This window comes from Gymnoscopelus braueri (assembly GCF_963280865.1).
Source record: "Gymnoscopelus braueri genome assembly, chromosome: 22".
NCBI lineage: Eukaryota > Metazoa > Chordata > Actinopteri > Myctophiformes > Myctophidae > Gymnoscopelus > Gymnoscopelus braueri.
The window spans coordinates 42360965-42378608 of record NC_137624.1 but is presented as its reverse complement, the minus strand read 5'-3'; the positions used below and the strand labels follow the sequence as shown (position 1 = coordinate 42378608).

Genomic DNA, 17644 nt, shown 5'->3' with positions numbered 1-17644 from the left:
CAAGACAGAACCCTGGTGTTTTGTCATCTCAACTCTCCTGTTTTATTTTCTGCCTGTCCACGTTCATACTGTGTTGTACTGTTTTATATTCTAGACCTGCTTCACACAGAAGTATATCTCAGCTCAGTGCAGCACACAGTATTCCCTCAGATGCACGACGACAACAACACACAATCACTTGTTTTGAACTCATTATTTATTTATTTACTTTTTTACTTTGTATTCAATATTTATTTCTGTATTTAGCTGCCTTCTTTGGGACAGCCGGTCTTGCTCTCGAGTCACTAGGTACCCGGGGAGCCAATGCCAACCTATAGAGCAGGGGGTCTTCAACGTTTTTCAGCCCAAGGACCCCCTAGCTGAGAGAGAGATGAAGCGGGGACCCACACTACATTTGTATTATTATTATTGTTAAATGTGCGTTTTCGGACAGTTAACCACTTAAATCCTCAAAACCCTCAATACTTAGTGCTCAGTCTGCTTTCTTTTCCCTCTACACCAAACCTCTTTGCCGAAAATAGCCGATTACATTAGACAAAAATATATAGCCGATGTATATATATATAGCCGAATATATAGCCGAATATATAGCCGATGTACAAGTTCACAGCGCCTCGCGCTGCGAGGCGCTGTGAACTTGTACATCGGCTATTTTCGGCCAATGTTCCCCTCAGAATAGGGATGCGAGGGTTGAAGTGGTTAGTGTAAAAAGAAAAGTCTCTATCCGCCATTATTTGGCGGCCCCCCTGTAGTAACTCTGAGGACCCCCTAGGGGACCCGGACACCGCGTTGAAGACCCTTGGCCTAGTGGTCAAGGCGCATACCACATAACATAGGCTCTAATGCGGCTTGAAAGTTAGCGGAGTTTGATTTCCGACCTTTGCTGCGTTGTCCGACCTCTCCTCGTCTCTCTCTCCCCGTCTCCTGCCTCTCTCCACTGTATTATCCAGATAAAGGCAGAAAAGACCCCACAAATATCTAGAAAAGGAAACGACAAAAACAAGTATTCCCACGTAGTTCGGAGATGTGACTTATATTCATTAGAATGCCTCCTGAGGACAGCATTTAATTAAATTCCCATTCTGCCGGCTGCCTATAGGCTCAGCATTAGACTTCTAGTCACAGTATCACAGGATCGAATTCCACTCTCTGCAATACTTTTTTCACAGCAGGCATATCATTTCGCCACTTTAGGCACACATTTGCCACGCTAGGCATAGTTTTTGTGAGGTTAGGGTTAGGTTTAGGCAGGGGCGGCCTTTCCTATGTTTCACCCGTTTCAATTGAAACGGGCCCCGAACCTCAGGGGGCCACCGAATTTTCTTGAAAAAAACAAAAACAAAAAAAGGTTTAGATTTTTTTTTTTTTTTTTTTTTCAAAATAAACCTTATCCTCAATAACAACACAAAATAACACAAATACAAGAATACAAGAACCACTGGTCCGCAAACAAAATCGGGGGTGACCGTGTTTTGGTGCGATTTCTTTTTATTATTATTTTTTTTTTTTCTTTCTTTTTTTTTCTGGGGGTGGGGGGGTGCATAGGGGGCCACATATTAGCTCTTGAAACGGGCCCCCAGATCACTAAGGCCGCCCCTGGGTTTAGGCATAGTTTTTGTGAGGTCAGGGCCAGGGTTAACGTTGGGTTTAGGCATAACTTCGCCCGCATTAGGCATACTATTCAAAAACGCACGGGCAGAAAGTCTCACAAGGCGGGCGGGGGAACCAATGCAATGAAATGCTGCCCTCAGAAGGCATTCCAATGAAGTCTAACTAAAGCTCAAGGACATTTAATCATCCAACGTTATGTCTATATATTTCCCTGTCTGAGCAGCAGATCAGTGATAGGTTCTTTGAATGTTATTCATAAAACCTGCATCTGTCCAAGCGTATTAACCCATTAATACCTGGAACGCATCTGTGTCACTTTAGATTTCTTTAGGCTATTCAAAAATAGCAGATATACAAGCTCATAGCGCGGCACCGAGTGCCGCGCTACGAGCTTGTAGATCTGCTATTTTTGAAAAATCAAGGAAAAAAAAAATTGGGGTTTCTTTTCCAATTTTTTTTTAGGATTTAGAAGACATTTCTAGAATCTTCTCAGGTCTTAATGGGTTAAAAACATTTGCACGTTTCTTTCCACTTTATAGAGCCATGAGAAGATATTATGACACGTCCCTGTTTCCATGCTGTGTTCTAATTTAACCCTTTGTGTTCCCTGCACAGCCACAGTCAAACAGCATGAAAAGCAGCACAGTCACCAGTGCCAAAGGCTCCGCCCCCTCTGCTGCCCTGGTACCGTATGCATGCAGCGCTGCATCCCACCAACGCATCCCACCAACTCGTCCCACCAATGCGTCCCACCAATGCATCCCACCAACGCATCCCACCAACGCATCCCACCAACGCATCCCACCAACGCATCCCACCAATGCATCCCACCAAAGCATCCCACCAAATCATCCCACCAACGCATCCCACCAAAGCATCCCACCAACGCATCCCACCAACGCATCCCACCAATGCATCCCACCAACGCATCCCACCAAAGCATCCCACCAACGCATCCCACCTAGTGTTGATTTTGACACCAAATGTTGATTCCGTTTTAGTCATAGTCTTTTGAATCAAATTCCATTTAGTTTAGGGCCTTTCTGTGTGGAGTTTGCATGTTCTCCCCGTGTCTCCTAGGGTAGTTAATACCCTCACAAAAAACATGCAGTAATCCTGGTCACTATACTGCCTCCCCCTGGTCAGCCGGGGCGCCTGATGGAGGGGAAGGGAACTGGTTGGAATAACGTGTTCCTTCCACGCGCTACGTCCAACCAGGGAACCTCTCCCCTGTCAGGTGACAAGAAGGTCAGACGGCTCTCATGCATTGAAGGAGGCATGAGGTCGGCCCTGGTCTCCCTAGGTTGGCAGAGGGAAGGTAGTGCCCAGGATTACACGCTTAGGCATTGGCACTAGGGTGAAAAAATAGGGGTTACAAAATCGTGGGATAAAAAAAAAATCCATTTAGTTTTAGTCATATTTTAGTCATCTGAAATGTCTTGCTGTTAGTCTAGTTTTAGTCGACTAAATATCATAAGATTATAGTCGAATAAATCTACAGATGATTTAGTCGACTAACATGTATGTTGGCGGTGCTTTGATGGCGTCATAATGGCTGATTTTACGCTTGGTTGCATGCTGAAAATAGCCGATCTACATCTGCTATTTTCAGAGTGCAACACCTGAGCATAAAGCATAGTCTTTTAGTTCTACTGGATCTCTTCTCCACTATAGTCCCTCACTGACATTTTAGTCAAGTTTTTATTTGTTGACAAATATGTCAATATATTTAGTCTTAGTTTTAGTCGTCACAGCTTAGTTTTTATTTAGTTCTTATTTAGTTTTCGTCATTTTTCGTCATAGTTTTTAGTCGACGAAATCAACACTGAAAGCAGCCCACCAATGCATCTCATGTCTGAATACGTTTCATTCATTCTTAACTTCACTGTTTCAGTTGAAAACTGTTATTTTCTGTCGATCTGTCTATGCCCGTCTATGGTGCTTTGCGTGTGTGTGTGAGAGGGAGAGAGAGAGAGAGCATGTGAGTTGGTGCATGCATGGGTTATGCATTATCTACCAGCTTGTAGATCAGCTGTTATCGGCACGTGACACAGCCGTGCCGAGTCTGTCTGGACTGCCATGGAATTTGTGCATCCTTATGCTTTTCATGATGATGTGTCCCCCAACGGCCTTTCCTCTAGCTCCAACTTTAGGCCAAAATGTTCACTTGCACAAAAAAAATCTAAAAGGCACAAAACTTGCCGAGTGCCTTCACTCTCCCTGGAAAAGAAACAATTTGAGTACCACCCCTCAGGCCATAATGTCACCTTTGTTGTTATGACCATAACAGCCTTTACTCGTCTCCGAGGAGAGAAGCCTGGCCGGACCTAATGCAGAGAAAGTGTCTATAGGGGCAGGACTTCCCCCACAAGCGATCTTTTTCGACCAATCACAACACTTGTTTCATTCACAGAGAATGTAAACAAATCTACATTCACGGAGGCTTTATATTCATGGAAAATGTCATTTCCTGGTTCGGTCCTTCCGGCAAATTCCGGTACTTCCGTTCAGACACTCAACCCGCTAGGTCTTGCCCAGCGTGCCATACACGAATCAAAGGAAAACTTTAGATGAAAACAAGATCAAATGGTGTTGAGTGAGAAAGATAGTTTTTTTTTTGTTTGTTATTTTGGTTAAAAAAAACAAATGCGCTGGTATCAATAAGCCACAGGAATGATTTCACTATCATCACCATTAAGTGTTTCTAATGTCTACTCAGTACAACAGGCCTTTCTATACTCTGCTAATTTCCATTCTATATACATCCACTACTTCATCATCTTGTCATCTCAAACCCATTACTCTCTTGTTTCTCTATGTCCTTCTGTTTTTGTACTATAATGTCCATACATTATCTTCTGTCTGTCTGTCTGTCTGTCTGTCTGTCTGTCTGTCTGTCTGTCTGTCTGTCTGTCTGTCTGTCTGTCTGTCCTCTCCATGACTCCTCTAGGAACCACAGACTACAGTAATCCATAAACCAGTGGTCAAGGTACATCCTCCCATTGCCATAATAATGTTCTCTCAGTCATTTGTCCTTCTTTATTTCCTTTAGTTGTGTGTAGATTAAAGCTGTGTTTGGAGAAGGTCTAGTTTAACGCCGTGGCTCCGTATAGGAGGCGAGGCGTCTAGAAATGGGTCTGTGAGTCTGTCTGTCCGTCGGTGTCTCTTATAATCTCACAAACCGCTGGGCCAATCAACAGCATTTCTTGTGCCCGCTGCCACTTAAAGAGGTGGTGCCATGATTTTGCACTTTTACTGTTTTTCATGTGTCTATGAGGTTGATATAACTTCATTAAGCCCCCCTGGTGGTGTTTTTATGGTGTTTTATGTCTTCTCTGACTATTTTGAGTTTCTTCCTGGAGGCTGAAACCTTGAGGGTCAAACGTGCCAATAGAAAAACAGCACTTTAATGACACAGTAAAATTATACCCTCCCCCTCATTATCATAACACAACAGGTGTGGGCATGAGGAGGAGGAGGGACTAGGACAGGTGGGTGGTGCTAAGGTGGTGGAGGAGGTGCTAGGGTGAGAACCAGGTATACTTAATGAACTGGAGGCGTGTCCACATAAAAACATAATTTTAACACTTTCTGTGCACTTTTTTGAAAAAATCTTCCTCCTAGTATAACCATAATACCTGATGATTATGTTTTAGGGGGGGAAAAATCACTGAAAATCACGGCACCCCGTCTTTAACCTCACGTCACCAGATTTATCCACCACGGAGGAAAAAGCCTGGTATTCATTCTAAAACTGAGCCGTGTGATCCGGTTTAATAGAAAGGGTGGGGGACATGCTCAGAGCAATAAACATGCTCTGAAAATGAACGCGGCCCACCCATCTGCATGGGGTCAGTTGGGTGGGCCGCGTTTTTTCAAGTGGTCCCTGATCCAGAAAAGCTTTAGAACCGATGTCATAGATGACCGACGTCACAGACCGGCTACATGACATCACAGACACGCCCTTATTAGACCCCGCCTTCTTTTGCTGTGCTTTACCAGAACATCTGTACATGTATCCCTCTGGATATCTGATCTGTGTGCTGCTGTCATGTTGGTTTCTGTGAACATGTGACAGATTTAAGCGCAATATACATACTCTGAAAAATCTCCCCGCTTCGGAAAAGGCTATAACTATAGTTCGAAGAGTCGGGACATCTGGAGGTGCCATGGGGTTCTGAGGAAAAGCTCGGAATTTCGTCAACTTGTAGTTATTTCACCTCCCTTTCTGAAAGAAAAGTTTGGTCATCGGAAGGAGTTTTTCCGAATATGTATTGCGCTTTAAGTACCGTGTAATATGCAGTGTGTGGGCTTATTTGTCTAATACTGCTCATTTGTGTTTAAATAAATGAACTGACTGCACAGTTCAACACTGCTGATATAACTCCTAGATGTGCAGTCCTGGTCTATTGGCTGAGCAGTGATTGCCTGAGATTTGTATTGACAAAAAAAATGCATAATATACAGTCATTTGCACATAATTATCAAGAATCAATGATGTCTGTCCATTCCAACCAACACATGGCTCAGTCCATAGACAAGCTGCTGTTGCATCACACTTGGTTAAAGGTGTTTTTTTGTACTTTGTCAGAATAGACTCTCTTCACCATCAGCCATATTGACAGGAAATACTGTAGTAACGTCAGAGGCGCAGGAGGGAGAGTGAATTCCCATTATATTCTAATCCACGGGACCCCCTAGTTGAGAGAGAGATGAAGCAGGGACCCCCTCTATATTATATAAAATGGTGTTTCAGATAAACTTTTGCTGCTCTTTTTTCCCTCTACACCTATAACTCTTTGCCAAAAATAGCAGATCTACAAGCTCACAACGCCTCGCAGCGCGAGGCGTTGTGAGCTTGTAGATCTGCTATTTTTGGCTAAAGTTCTCCTCAGAATAGGGATGCTAGGGTTCAAGTGGTTAATGTAAAAAAAAAATCATATCACACAAAGATTTGGTGGACCCCCTGTATTAACTCTGAGGACCCCCTAGGGGTCCCGGACCCCCTGTTGAAGACCCCTGTTCTAATCCCTGGCTCCTCTTGGCCGGGTGTTAACGTGTCCTTGAGCAAGACACTGAACTCCTTAAACTGTATGGTTGCCTCAGGCCGTCTAGGGTGAACGTAATGCACATTGTGTGGAGAAAGGCGCTCTATAAATGCACCATTTCTTCTGATACTATAATGAAGGCTGTGGATGTGTTCCATATTAGGTCAAACAGAGTCAGGGGAGACGTCCACACATTGATAACACCCGTACAGGATGGTCTGTAACATTAGACCCTGCTACGTATGGTCAACATGGCTGCTGTGAAACAGGGTCTGTTGTAGTGTTTAAATAACATCACTTTAGAGGCTTAATGTTGAGCATGCAACTCTGAAATGGTGTGTGTGTGTGTGTGTGTGTGTGTGTGTGTGTGTGTGTGTGTGTGTGTGTGTGTGTGTGTGTGTGTGTGTGTGTGTGTGTGTGTGTGTGTGTGTGTGTGTGTGTGTGTGTGTGTGTGTGTGTGTGTGTGTGTGTGTGTGTGTGTGTGTGTGTGTGTGCGTGCACACAGTTTCAATAAATGTCTCTGTGTCACTGTAGGGATCGTCTGACAGTAGTAACGCCACTATTGAGGATGAGGACGTGAAAGGTTGGTTCTACACACACATGCATACGCACACGCACGCGCACACACACACACAGAAGAAAAAACATCTCTAGACATAATGTAGTCTCTCATCCTAGTAGGGATGCAAATGATTGATTAATTCATGAATTGATAATTGATAACCTTAACGATCGATTAATCGATTAATTGATAAGCAGCGTTTTTTAGGACCAAAAGGAAAATTCTTGTCCTAAACCGAAAATGAGTGCAAAAACATAATTGCCTTTTGATGTATATAACATCAACGAGCATCAGCTGGACACAGACACACACCTCCCCTCTGCAGGGCTCTATGGTCTGTCTCATTTCTCTGCAAAAGCCCTTGAATATGATGGAATATGATTAAGGATTACTGTGATTATGGTAAGCTCACATTTAATATCACACACACACACACACACACACACCATACCTTTAACTTTCACTAGCCAAAAAAAAAAATAATGTTTTCAATTCATTGAAAATCTGTAAAGTTAATTGAGTAAATTCTTAAACGGCAATTAATCGATTATAGATGAATTGTTAACATCCCTACATCCTACTCTACATACTGTTAAGTAGAGAGAGAGAGAGAGAGAGAGAGAGGAGAAGTAAAGAAGGAAAGGCCACACGAGTGCATGGATGAGAAGCTAGTGACCTCACACTACACTGGTTGTGAAGGATCACATGACTATCAGTGATTCATGGAATTATGAGACCTCAGCATTTCACTAATCTGCAGATTAGGAAAGTGCGCGAGAGAGAGAGAGAGAGTGTGTGTGTGTGTGTGTGTGTGTGTGTGTGTGTGTGTGTGTGTGTTTCTGTGTGCGTGTGCATATGTGCGTGCGTGTGTGTGGAAGTGTGCTTGGTCCATGTAAAGTGGAGTCAGTTGTGTGTGTGTGTGTGAGTGAGATGGAAGCGCTGTGTCTCTCTGACACTGAGGTGTGTTTCTCTGCAGCACGCAAACAGGAGATTATCAAAATCACAGAGCAGCTGATCGAAGCCGTCAACAATGGCGACTTTGAGGCGTACGCGTGAGTACAACGATACACTATATGATTATTGTGCATATAACAGCTGTCCCCCACAGTGGTGGAAAAAAGTACTCAATTGCTTTACACAAGTAAAAGTGTCAGTAGAAATACTCTGTTACAAGTAAAAGTCTTGGCATCAAAATGTACTTAAAGTAAAAAGTAAAAGCACTCATTATGCAGAATGTCCCATTTCAAGTTTTCAAATGTATAAACATCTTTTGAAAATTGCTTATTTATTGCTTAATTATTTTTCAAAAATGCATACAGAGCTGAAGTGGTTAATGTAGGTTTTCTACAATCTACATATCTACAAAGTAACAAGTAACTAAAGTTTTCAAATAAATGTAGTGGAGTAAAAAAGCACAATATTTGGATCCGAGATGTAGTGGAGTAGAAGTAAAAGTATTGGAAATTGGAAATACTCGAGTAAAGTACACCACCACTGTGTCCCCCCCAAGAGCTACCTCGTCCGTCTACGTTTATTTGACGGTAGGACAGCATAGGACAGGGGTCCCCCCCCACACACACACCATACGTTAAAGAGAGATGAAGTAGGGACCCCCTACTATAGTACATATACATACAGTGTCAAATTGTGTTGCAGATTAAACGTTTTCATAGATTTCATAGACGGCTTCATAGACTTGCTTGACAGCGCTGTCATCAGTGTTGTGTAAATTATCTTTTATATCTTGGAGTCGTGTTAAATATCGTTGTTTTAACGCCACATTTAACCCCTCAATACTTGACATTTAGCTCTGTACTCGGTCCGGTCTTTTTCTCTCCATGCCGAATTTCGATCAGGTTTTTTGGTGAATGAAATAGTAACTATTTCTGTAGTAACTCTGAGGACACCCTAGGGGTCCTAGACCCCCCCGTTGAAGACCCCTGGCATAGGACAATATTTTCAAAAAATAGTATCCTATGCAGTAAAGTAAACCTTGACTCTCACAAGTGGTTGTTTAACCTCTATTGCAGTAAAAGCCTTCATTCACTCTATAGCAGCAGCAGCGACCATTTCCATTCGCTCCGTTCTATCGCAAAAATGGGCGTGTCTGAAGTGCACGAGTGACACCCTGGTCAATAAGCGAGTCCAGTGATCCAGTAGATCTCTGCTGGTCTGGGTGGATCAGATCTGCTGTGTCCGTCAGCACATAGCGCTGACAGAAGTAGAGTAGAGACACTCCATGCTCGTCTCTGGCAGCTCGTTTTTAAACCATTTATACATTTTAGGTGGAAAAAGTACTCACATTTTGTACTTAAGTATCGATACTGCAATGTAGAAATACTCTGTTACAAGTCAAAGCCCGGAATTCAAAATTTACTTGAGTAAAAGTACAAAAGTATTTGTATCAAAATGTACTTAAAGTACCAAAAGTAAAAGTACTCATTATGCAGATACATTTCACAGGTTTTCAAATGTATAAAATGTATTAAAAAAATCTTTTGAAAACAGCAGATCTACAAGCTCACAATGCGTCGCGATGACCAAAGTAATGGTTCATACTATTGACTTATCTGTAAAGGCCAAATATTCCCAAAATAGTCCATCTTCTATACAGCATTATGCTTATCAAGCGTTTATGAATATTTGTGGAGGTACTGTACTGTACTGTACTGTACTGTACTGTACTGTACTGTACTGTACTGTACTGTACTGTACTGTACTGAACTCTATGTGTGTGTGTGTGTGTGTGTGTGTGTGTGTGTGTGTGTGTGTGTGTGTGTGTGTGTGTGTGTGTGTGTGTGTGTGTGTGTGTGTGTGTGTGTGGTTGTTTTCAGGAAGATCTGTGATCCTGGACTGACATCGTTTGAGCCGGAGGGGCTGGGCAACCTGGTGGAGGGCATGGACTTCCATAGATTCTACTTTGACAACCGTAAGAGTACTCTCTGGACATGGGTTAGGCTGTTATATAAAAGCAACAAGGCACACGTGGGGGGGGGGGGGGCATGCTTTACCGTGGTTTTAAAACAGCTAAGGGGCTTGTACTGTATAGGCACTCATGATCTACATCATGCCTAATGTAACGACATCCCTCAGCTGTTCTACTATCACTGTAAAACACGACTGTATGCGGCTGTGGCTCAGGAGGTAGAGCAGGTCGTCCAATGATCCGTGGGTCGGCGGTTCGAATCCTGCCTCCTCCTGTCCACATGTGCAAGTGTCCTTGGGCAAGACACTGAACCCTACATTGCCTCCAATGAGTCAGTCGGCGCTAGCTTGCCACCATTGGTGTGGGAAAGGTGAGGACGCTGGCGTCGACTGTTCGCCGCTTCACCTCCCAAAGCCCCCCACCTGTATGAATGAATGAACCATTGTAAAGCGCTTTGAGTAAGTATGAGTACTAAGAAAAGTGCAATAAAATGCAATTCATTATCATTATTATTATTATACCAGGCAAAGGCAACAATACAATAGCAATAGCCTACAAAAGTCTTTTTTTTTTTTTTAAGCAGATGATCCGGGCTCTCAGAAATTTAAAAGAGGAGAACATGTTTCCTCAGGTCTTCATCTGGGCAGGAATGAAGACCTGATGAAGACCTGAAGAAGAAACATGTTAGCGTTTTAACTACTAAAGCCTGTTCTCCAACTACTAAAGCCTGTTCTCCTCTTTTAAAGTGCCTGGATCAACTGTTTTCATGTTTTGTATCCCACTGGATCCAGGAGCACTTTTATATCACTTTTTTTCCCCCTGTGAGCACCTGGTCATTCTGCTTTCTTCATCTTAAAGATGGGGTGCCATGATATTTTTCAACCCTAAAACCTGATCATAAGGTATTATTATTATGTAAGGATTTTTTTCAACAAAAAAAAAAGTGTACAGTAAGTGTTAAAATGTTGTTTTTATGTGGACACACCCACCAGTGCATTAAGTATACCTGGTTCTCACCTTAGCACCTCCTCCACCACCTTAGCACCACCCACCTGTCCTAGTCCCTCCTCCTCCTCATGCCCACACCTGTTGTGTTATGATAATGAGGGGGAGGGTATGGCTTTGTGATGTCACTAAAGCGCTGTTTCTCTATTGGCACGTTTGACCCTCAAGGTTTCAGCCTCCAGGAAGAAACTCCAAATAGTCAGAGAAGACATAAAACACCATAAAAACACCACCGGGGGGGCTTAATGAAGTTCTATCAACCTCATAGACACATGAAAAACAGAAAAAGTGCAAAACCATGGCACCACCTCTTTAAGACCTGAGAACGCATCTGTGTGTCATTTTTAGATTTCGTTGGGCTATTCAAAAATAGCAGATATACAAGCTCATAGCGCGGCACCGAGTGCCGCGCTATGAGCTTGTAGATCTGCTATTTTTGAAAAATCGTGAAAAATGTTGTGCAAATCTTTGAATATATATATATTTAAAGCGAGCATTTCTAGCTAAAATGTTATTGCTTCTGGGGATTCTACAAATGTCTTCTAAATCAGTTTAAAACAGTTTTCTGAAACACTTATGTTGCTATAATATTAATGTCAGTGTCAAGGAGCCCCACAACGATATGTATTTGGCTGCGGACCCCCATCTCAACATTTTTTTTTCCAGGGACCCCCAGAAGCAAAGATTTGAGTAAAAAACTATTGCTTTATAGATATATATTCAAAGATTTGCCAAAAAAAAAAACACGATTTAAAAAAAAATTGCAGATCTACAAGCTTATAGCGCGGCACTCGGTGCCGCGCTATAAGCTTGTAGATCTGCTATTTTTGAATAGCCAAAAGTATAAAATATGGATAAAGTGGTTACACAGATGCGTCCCCCGGTCTTAAAGGGTTAAAACATAAAGTGAATGCACTAAGCTTCCTCTGCTCTCTCTACCCCGGTACACAGTCCTGTCTAAAAACAGCCGTCCCATCCACACCACCATCCTGAACCCCCACGTGCACATAGTGGGCGAGGACGCCGCCTGCATCGCCTACATCCGCCTCACGCAGTTCGTGGACGGCCAGGGCCGCCCGCGCTCCAACCAGTCGGAGGAGACGAGGGTGTGGCACCGCCGGGACGGCCGCTGGCAGACGGTTCACTTCCACTGCTCCGGGTCCCCCGCCTCGCCTCTGCAGGGATGAGGTACACACAGTGGTGGAAAAAGTACTCAAATGTTTTACTTAAGTAAAAGTATCAATACTGCACTGTAGAAGTACTCTGTTACAAGTAAAAGTCCGGAATTCTAAATTTACTTGAGTAAAAGTACAGAAGTATTGGCATCAAAATGTACTTAAAGTACCAAAAGTAAAAGTACAAAAATGTTTGAAAATAGCCGATCTACAAGCTCACAACGCGTCGCAAAGCGACGCGTTGTGAGCTTGTAGATCTGCTATTTTCAAATAGCCTAGGCATAAAATAGGGTTAAAGTGGTTAATGTATGTTTCGTAATATCATAATTTATATCTGAAAAGTAACTAGTAACTAAAGTTTTCAAGTAATTGTAGTGGAGTAAAAGTACAATTTTTGCCTCTGAGATGTAGTGGAGTAGAAGTAAAAGTATTGGAAATTGGAAATACTCAAGTAAAGTACAAATACCTCAAAATTGTACTTAAGTACAGTACTTAAGTAAATGTACTTAGTTACTTTCCACCACACCACGCAAATACACACTAATGCAATGTTGTACACACATACAGTAGTACACACCATGCTGGTGGTTCCCAAACGTTTTTAGCGGAAGACCCGAAAGATGCATGGTCCCCGGCGGTGGTGGAAAAAGCACTCAAATGTTTTACTTAGTTGTACAATGCAGATTCACAAATAACGATTTTAGCAACCTCTGCTGGTCACTACCGTCACTGCATACAATTTCCGTAGTCCTCGATTACCCAGAATTCCATTTGTTTTCACCGGAAGCGTTTCAAAAAGCGTTCTTTTAATTGTTTTATACTATCTGCGGATCGTTTCTCTTAGCCAGTGGAGCATTAGTTACCATGAGCGGTGCTTTCTTTTTCTGTTCTTTTTCGATCTTCCAATCCTACATTCTCTTAAAATCAACGTGAGGTTCCTTTTTGTTATTAGCGCGGTAGTTCAGGAAACCGTAGTTCCTGGCCAAACAGGAAACCAGTGCATTTCCGCCTCCGTTTTCTGGCCAGATGACATCATTTTCCCGGGAAAGTCCCCCCCGACAACGTTCAATAGAAAATATATAAATAAAAGGCTTCCGGGGGTGAAATTCATGGAGTGGGTGTTGTGAAACTTTTGCCACTCACAAAAGATATACAATTTAACTTTAGTTTTGTTGAAAACGTTACCTAGTATTACTTTAAGTAAAAGTATCAATACCGCAATGTAGAAATACTCTGTTACAAGTAAAAGTCCAGAATTCTATTCATGTTGTAGTGATAGCAGAGACGGTATTCTACGTTTATATCTGCCAACGTTCCATTTCAAATGGTTTGTTCATAGAAACAAAACAAATATAGCATCGTTCTGTTTTCATCTGTCGTCACAGTTTGGTTTTTATAGCCTATGACTGTTTAATACCTGTCATAAACGTAATCTTCATAATAAACTACATTTGTTCGGTTATAGCAGACAATGAGACGGCAGGCTGGAAGAACTAAGGCGCGTACGCCCACTCGTTCACCACAGCTTATTATGGGTAACCAAAGTAATATGATAACATAACTTGTAATGTAACTAGTTACACTTGATACCAAGTAATATAGGGTGTGGTATTATTACTTTTTAAATTAGTAATAATAAGTAACGCATTACTCTTCCGGAGTAACTAGCTCAACACTGGTACAGATTATTCTTCTGCCTACACGTACGTCATGTCCTAGTAAGAGCCAATAGGGAAAGGGGATCAACGTCACGTGATTCCTTGTTTGACCCGGCAAAAACTCGGATGTGTCTCAAAGAATATGATTATTGGCAGAATCGCGCAAGGTTTAGAAAATTTGGCGTTTTCCCGTTTTAATTTTTTCACAAGATCGGTGGTTGTTGCAATGACCTGCACTACAATACTTCACCATATATTGCACCATGACAAAATAAACCCGCTAAATGCAAACAATGTTTGCGTTCCGTTATGCAATTCCAACGGTGAAAAGCTGTGTCGTTTCACCCGGTGAAGGAGTGGCGGATTCTGCCACGCCCCCGAAATTACCCGTATTTGTGTCTCAAAGAATATCGTCGCTGTTTTCTCTCCATACGTTAACTTTTAGTTTTTTTCCCGAAATTAACACATTCCATGCCAGAGTTTAATCTCATAATGTACTCACCAGTGCCAGCGTTTTATTGTTGTTTTTTTGTTTTTTTCATGTCGCCACAGACCTCGCTAAATAAGTTAAAAGTGCGCGTTCATTTGGTTCTAAACACACAGCGGATCTGTGTGAAACGGCCAGCGAAAACAGTTTCCAAATCCGAGCCGCCATCTTGAAGATACAGCGGATCAACGCTAAACAGTGATCAGCGAGGAGAAAAACAACAACCGAGAAAATCGAGTTTTAAACAGGATCCCAGACAGGAAGCGGATACGATCGAAAAAAACGGAACCCGAATAATTCGGTTTCCTGTCTTCAAACCGGAAACGGTTTGAAGACAGAAAAAATTCGGAAAGTGCACCTGGGGAAATTTCAATGGGAATCGGCGGTTCGCGTAGATCTACGCGATTGGCACGCTGCGGCTTTAAATAGGTTCGCGTAGATCTACGCGATTGGCATTCAATGTGTTAATGCCCTACTTGATCATACTACAGCGTCACACCAAAACATCAAAAATAGCTACTTTTGATGTTTTTGAATTTGAATCCGGAAAAGTCACAGTTTTGGTCATGAGTATGAGGGTTCCACCCGACACAGACGATATGATGAATAGTACATGTTATTAGATGCATTTTCAGGTTTCGTCATAGTTGCAAACAAAACAAATGAATGTAAACTTTTCCCTTCTTTTGCAGGATGACGATGATGCCCCTTAGAATGACATGAGAGACATGATGGAGAAAAAACAGGAACCAATAATAACAAAGGATACAAAAGGAGAACCATGTGGATGAAAAGTGGAGATCAAGGTTTGGCCGCTTGCAGAAATAACTTTGCTCTTCCCTCCCTCTCTGTGTGTGTGTCAGTACAACCTCAACCATGAGGGCATAAAGACCAGCAGAATTATGTTCTGCACCCTTTATGCTCCTCCTAGAACAAAGGTATGAACCATAAAAACCAACTGTACAACACAATCTATAACCTGCTTTTCATCATAACAACATGTCATGTGAGTCAGGAACACTGGTCTATGCCGTCAGTAGTGTGGAAGAAGTAATCCTATGTTTTACTTTTACTTAACCCATTAAGACCTGAGGCCGCTTCTAAACATTTTCTAAATCCTAACAGTTTTTCGGAAAGAAATGTAAAAAAATAATTTTCACGATTTTTCAAAAATAGCAGATCTACAAGCTCGTAGCGCGGCACTCGGTGCCGCGCTATGAGCTTGTATATCTGCTATTTTTGAATAGCCTAAAGAAATCTAAAAGTGACACAGATGCGTTCCAGGTATTAATGGGTTAAGTAAGAGTAGCAATAGCACACTGTAGAAATATTCTTAAAGTAAAAGTCCTGTATTAAAAGCTATTTTATCGAATAGACGAAGTATATGATAATATACTCATCATTTCAGCGGTTCCGGTAGGAGAGACAAAGGAGACTCTTTGTGTCTCGTACCGGAACCGCTGCCGGTCTTCAAACTATTGGCTTAGGAATGAGACAAAAACCCCAAAAGAATCCATGAATTCAGATTTGTCTCCATGGGGTGACTAATCCATAGAAAAAAAGTCATTTTGGGCGCGAACTATCCCTTTAAGCGGTTAAATGTAGCGCCACACAGCACAGTGTTCCAAACTCACACTCCATCACTTGACTCCCACCTTGACAGTATCTCCTCCATGCAGACCAGTATCTCCTCCAGACCAGTATCTCCTCCAGACCAGTATCTCCTCCTGACGATTTTACATTCCATCGCTCGCCGAAAACAGCCGATCTACAAGGCTGTTCGGCTTTGTAGATCGTCTCATTTCCAGCTATAGCGAGCGACTCCGTCTTATTGACAAATCTCCCCTCTCGTTCAAGAAGACTCAACTTACACATTTTATGAAATAATGCACTTGATCTGTTTCTCACTCACATAGCGTTACGATGACTCATGATGACTGCAGAACACGGCATCCGATCTACAAGCTCACACACACGTAGTAGCTGAGCTTGCAGATCGGCTATATTAACAGAGTATACTACAAATCATAATGAATACTCTCATCAGAGATTCGTCATTCTAATTTTATGAAATTGTACTTCTGTTTCTTACTAGTAGATTTTGACGACTGCAGTCTGATCTATTTAAATTGTAGAGTATCTTTAATGGTTGGCTCTTTCTCTGATTTCAGTGTGTGTGTGTGTGTGTATATATATATATATATATATATATATATATATATATATATATATATATATATATATATATTTATTTATATATTCACACACACACACTCAGACTTCTTTCCCCGTCTAAAGTTGAGCATGACTTCTACGTGTTACCAAGGACTGTTTTCTGCATGAATAAGTCTGCCTGTTTAAAATGGATCTACAAGTACCATATATCACAGTGACTGCACCTTGTCTGTTTTTTATACTTAAACGTTTTATTTGTCGAAGGTTTTTAGCTGCACCACCGCACTATAATAGCTGCATAACGTATTGAGTGGTGGACACCTTGTCAGAACCCTACACAGCCAAATCCTTCAGCGATTTGTTCCCATACCGATAACCAGTTATCAGAAAAACTGCCGATAACTGCCAACAAAATGCTGGTATCGTTAACGGCAGAGTATACCAGTCTACGCCAATCCGATACCGCGTAATTTATCACGTGATGATATTTCATTTATAGTAAACATTATTTTAGAGTTTTGAATGCTTGGGTTGATGTTGCACTACTGTTTTATACTCTTATTGTATTTACACGATTACTTTACTAACTTGTGGGCTGCACTTTAACAATTATTAATGGAATTGTTATTTATTCCTAGATTAGTTTTTAAATTACGCATTGGTGTCGGATCGGTACTCGGTATCGACCGGTATACGCAAATTGCGGATATCGGCAATGGGAGAGAAATAATGTTATCGGATGTTCGGAACATCTCTAAATTTAACTCTGAAAAGTGTATTTGGTTCCTTAACTCTGAACGGTGTACACATGGACAACATTCGTACACCCTTCAGAGTTAAATGAATGAACGAATGAATTAAAATAATTCATTTTAAGAGTTCAATTCATTGATTTTTACTGTGTAGCCAATTGCAATGGACATCACTTTAGCATGCCAAACATGTTAATGTATACTGTTGTTCTTACTTGACTCTCTGTGTAAGCACTTGCAAGCAA

General features: G+C 41.8%; 1 protein-coding gene across 1 annotated transcript in view; it reads left to right on the top strand.

The window, feature by feature from the left end:
- LOC308078645 (calcium/calmodulin-dependent protein kinase type II subunit beta-like) overlaps window positions 1–15536 on the top strand; it is a 64047-nt gene extending 48511 nt beyond the window's left edge. The window contains exons 15-21 of the mRNA XM_080419902.1: window positions 2227–2295; window positions 4562–4600; window positions 7194–7242; window positions 8198–8273; window positions 10056–10150; window positions 12104–12340; window positions 15165–15536. Coding sequence (XP_080276028.1) covers window positions 2227–2295; window positions 4562–4600; window positions 7194–7242; window positions 8198–8273; window positions 10056–10150; window positions 12104–12339 — 564 coding nt within the window. The 3' untranslated portion in view covers window position 12340; window positions 15165–15536. The remainder of the gene's footprint in view (window positions 1–2226; window positions 2296–4561; window positions 4601–7193; window positions 7243–8197; window positions 8274–10055; window positions 10151–12103; window positions 12341–15164) is intronic.
- Window positions 15537–17644: the final 2108 nt, after the last annotated feature.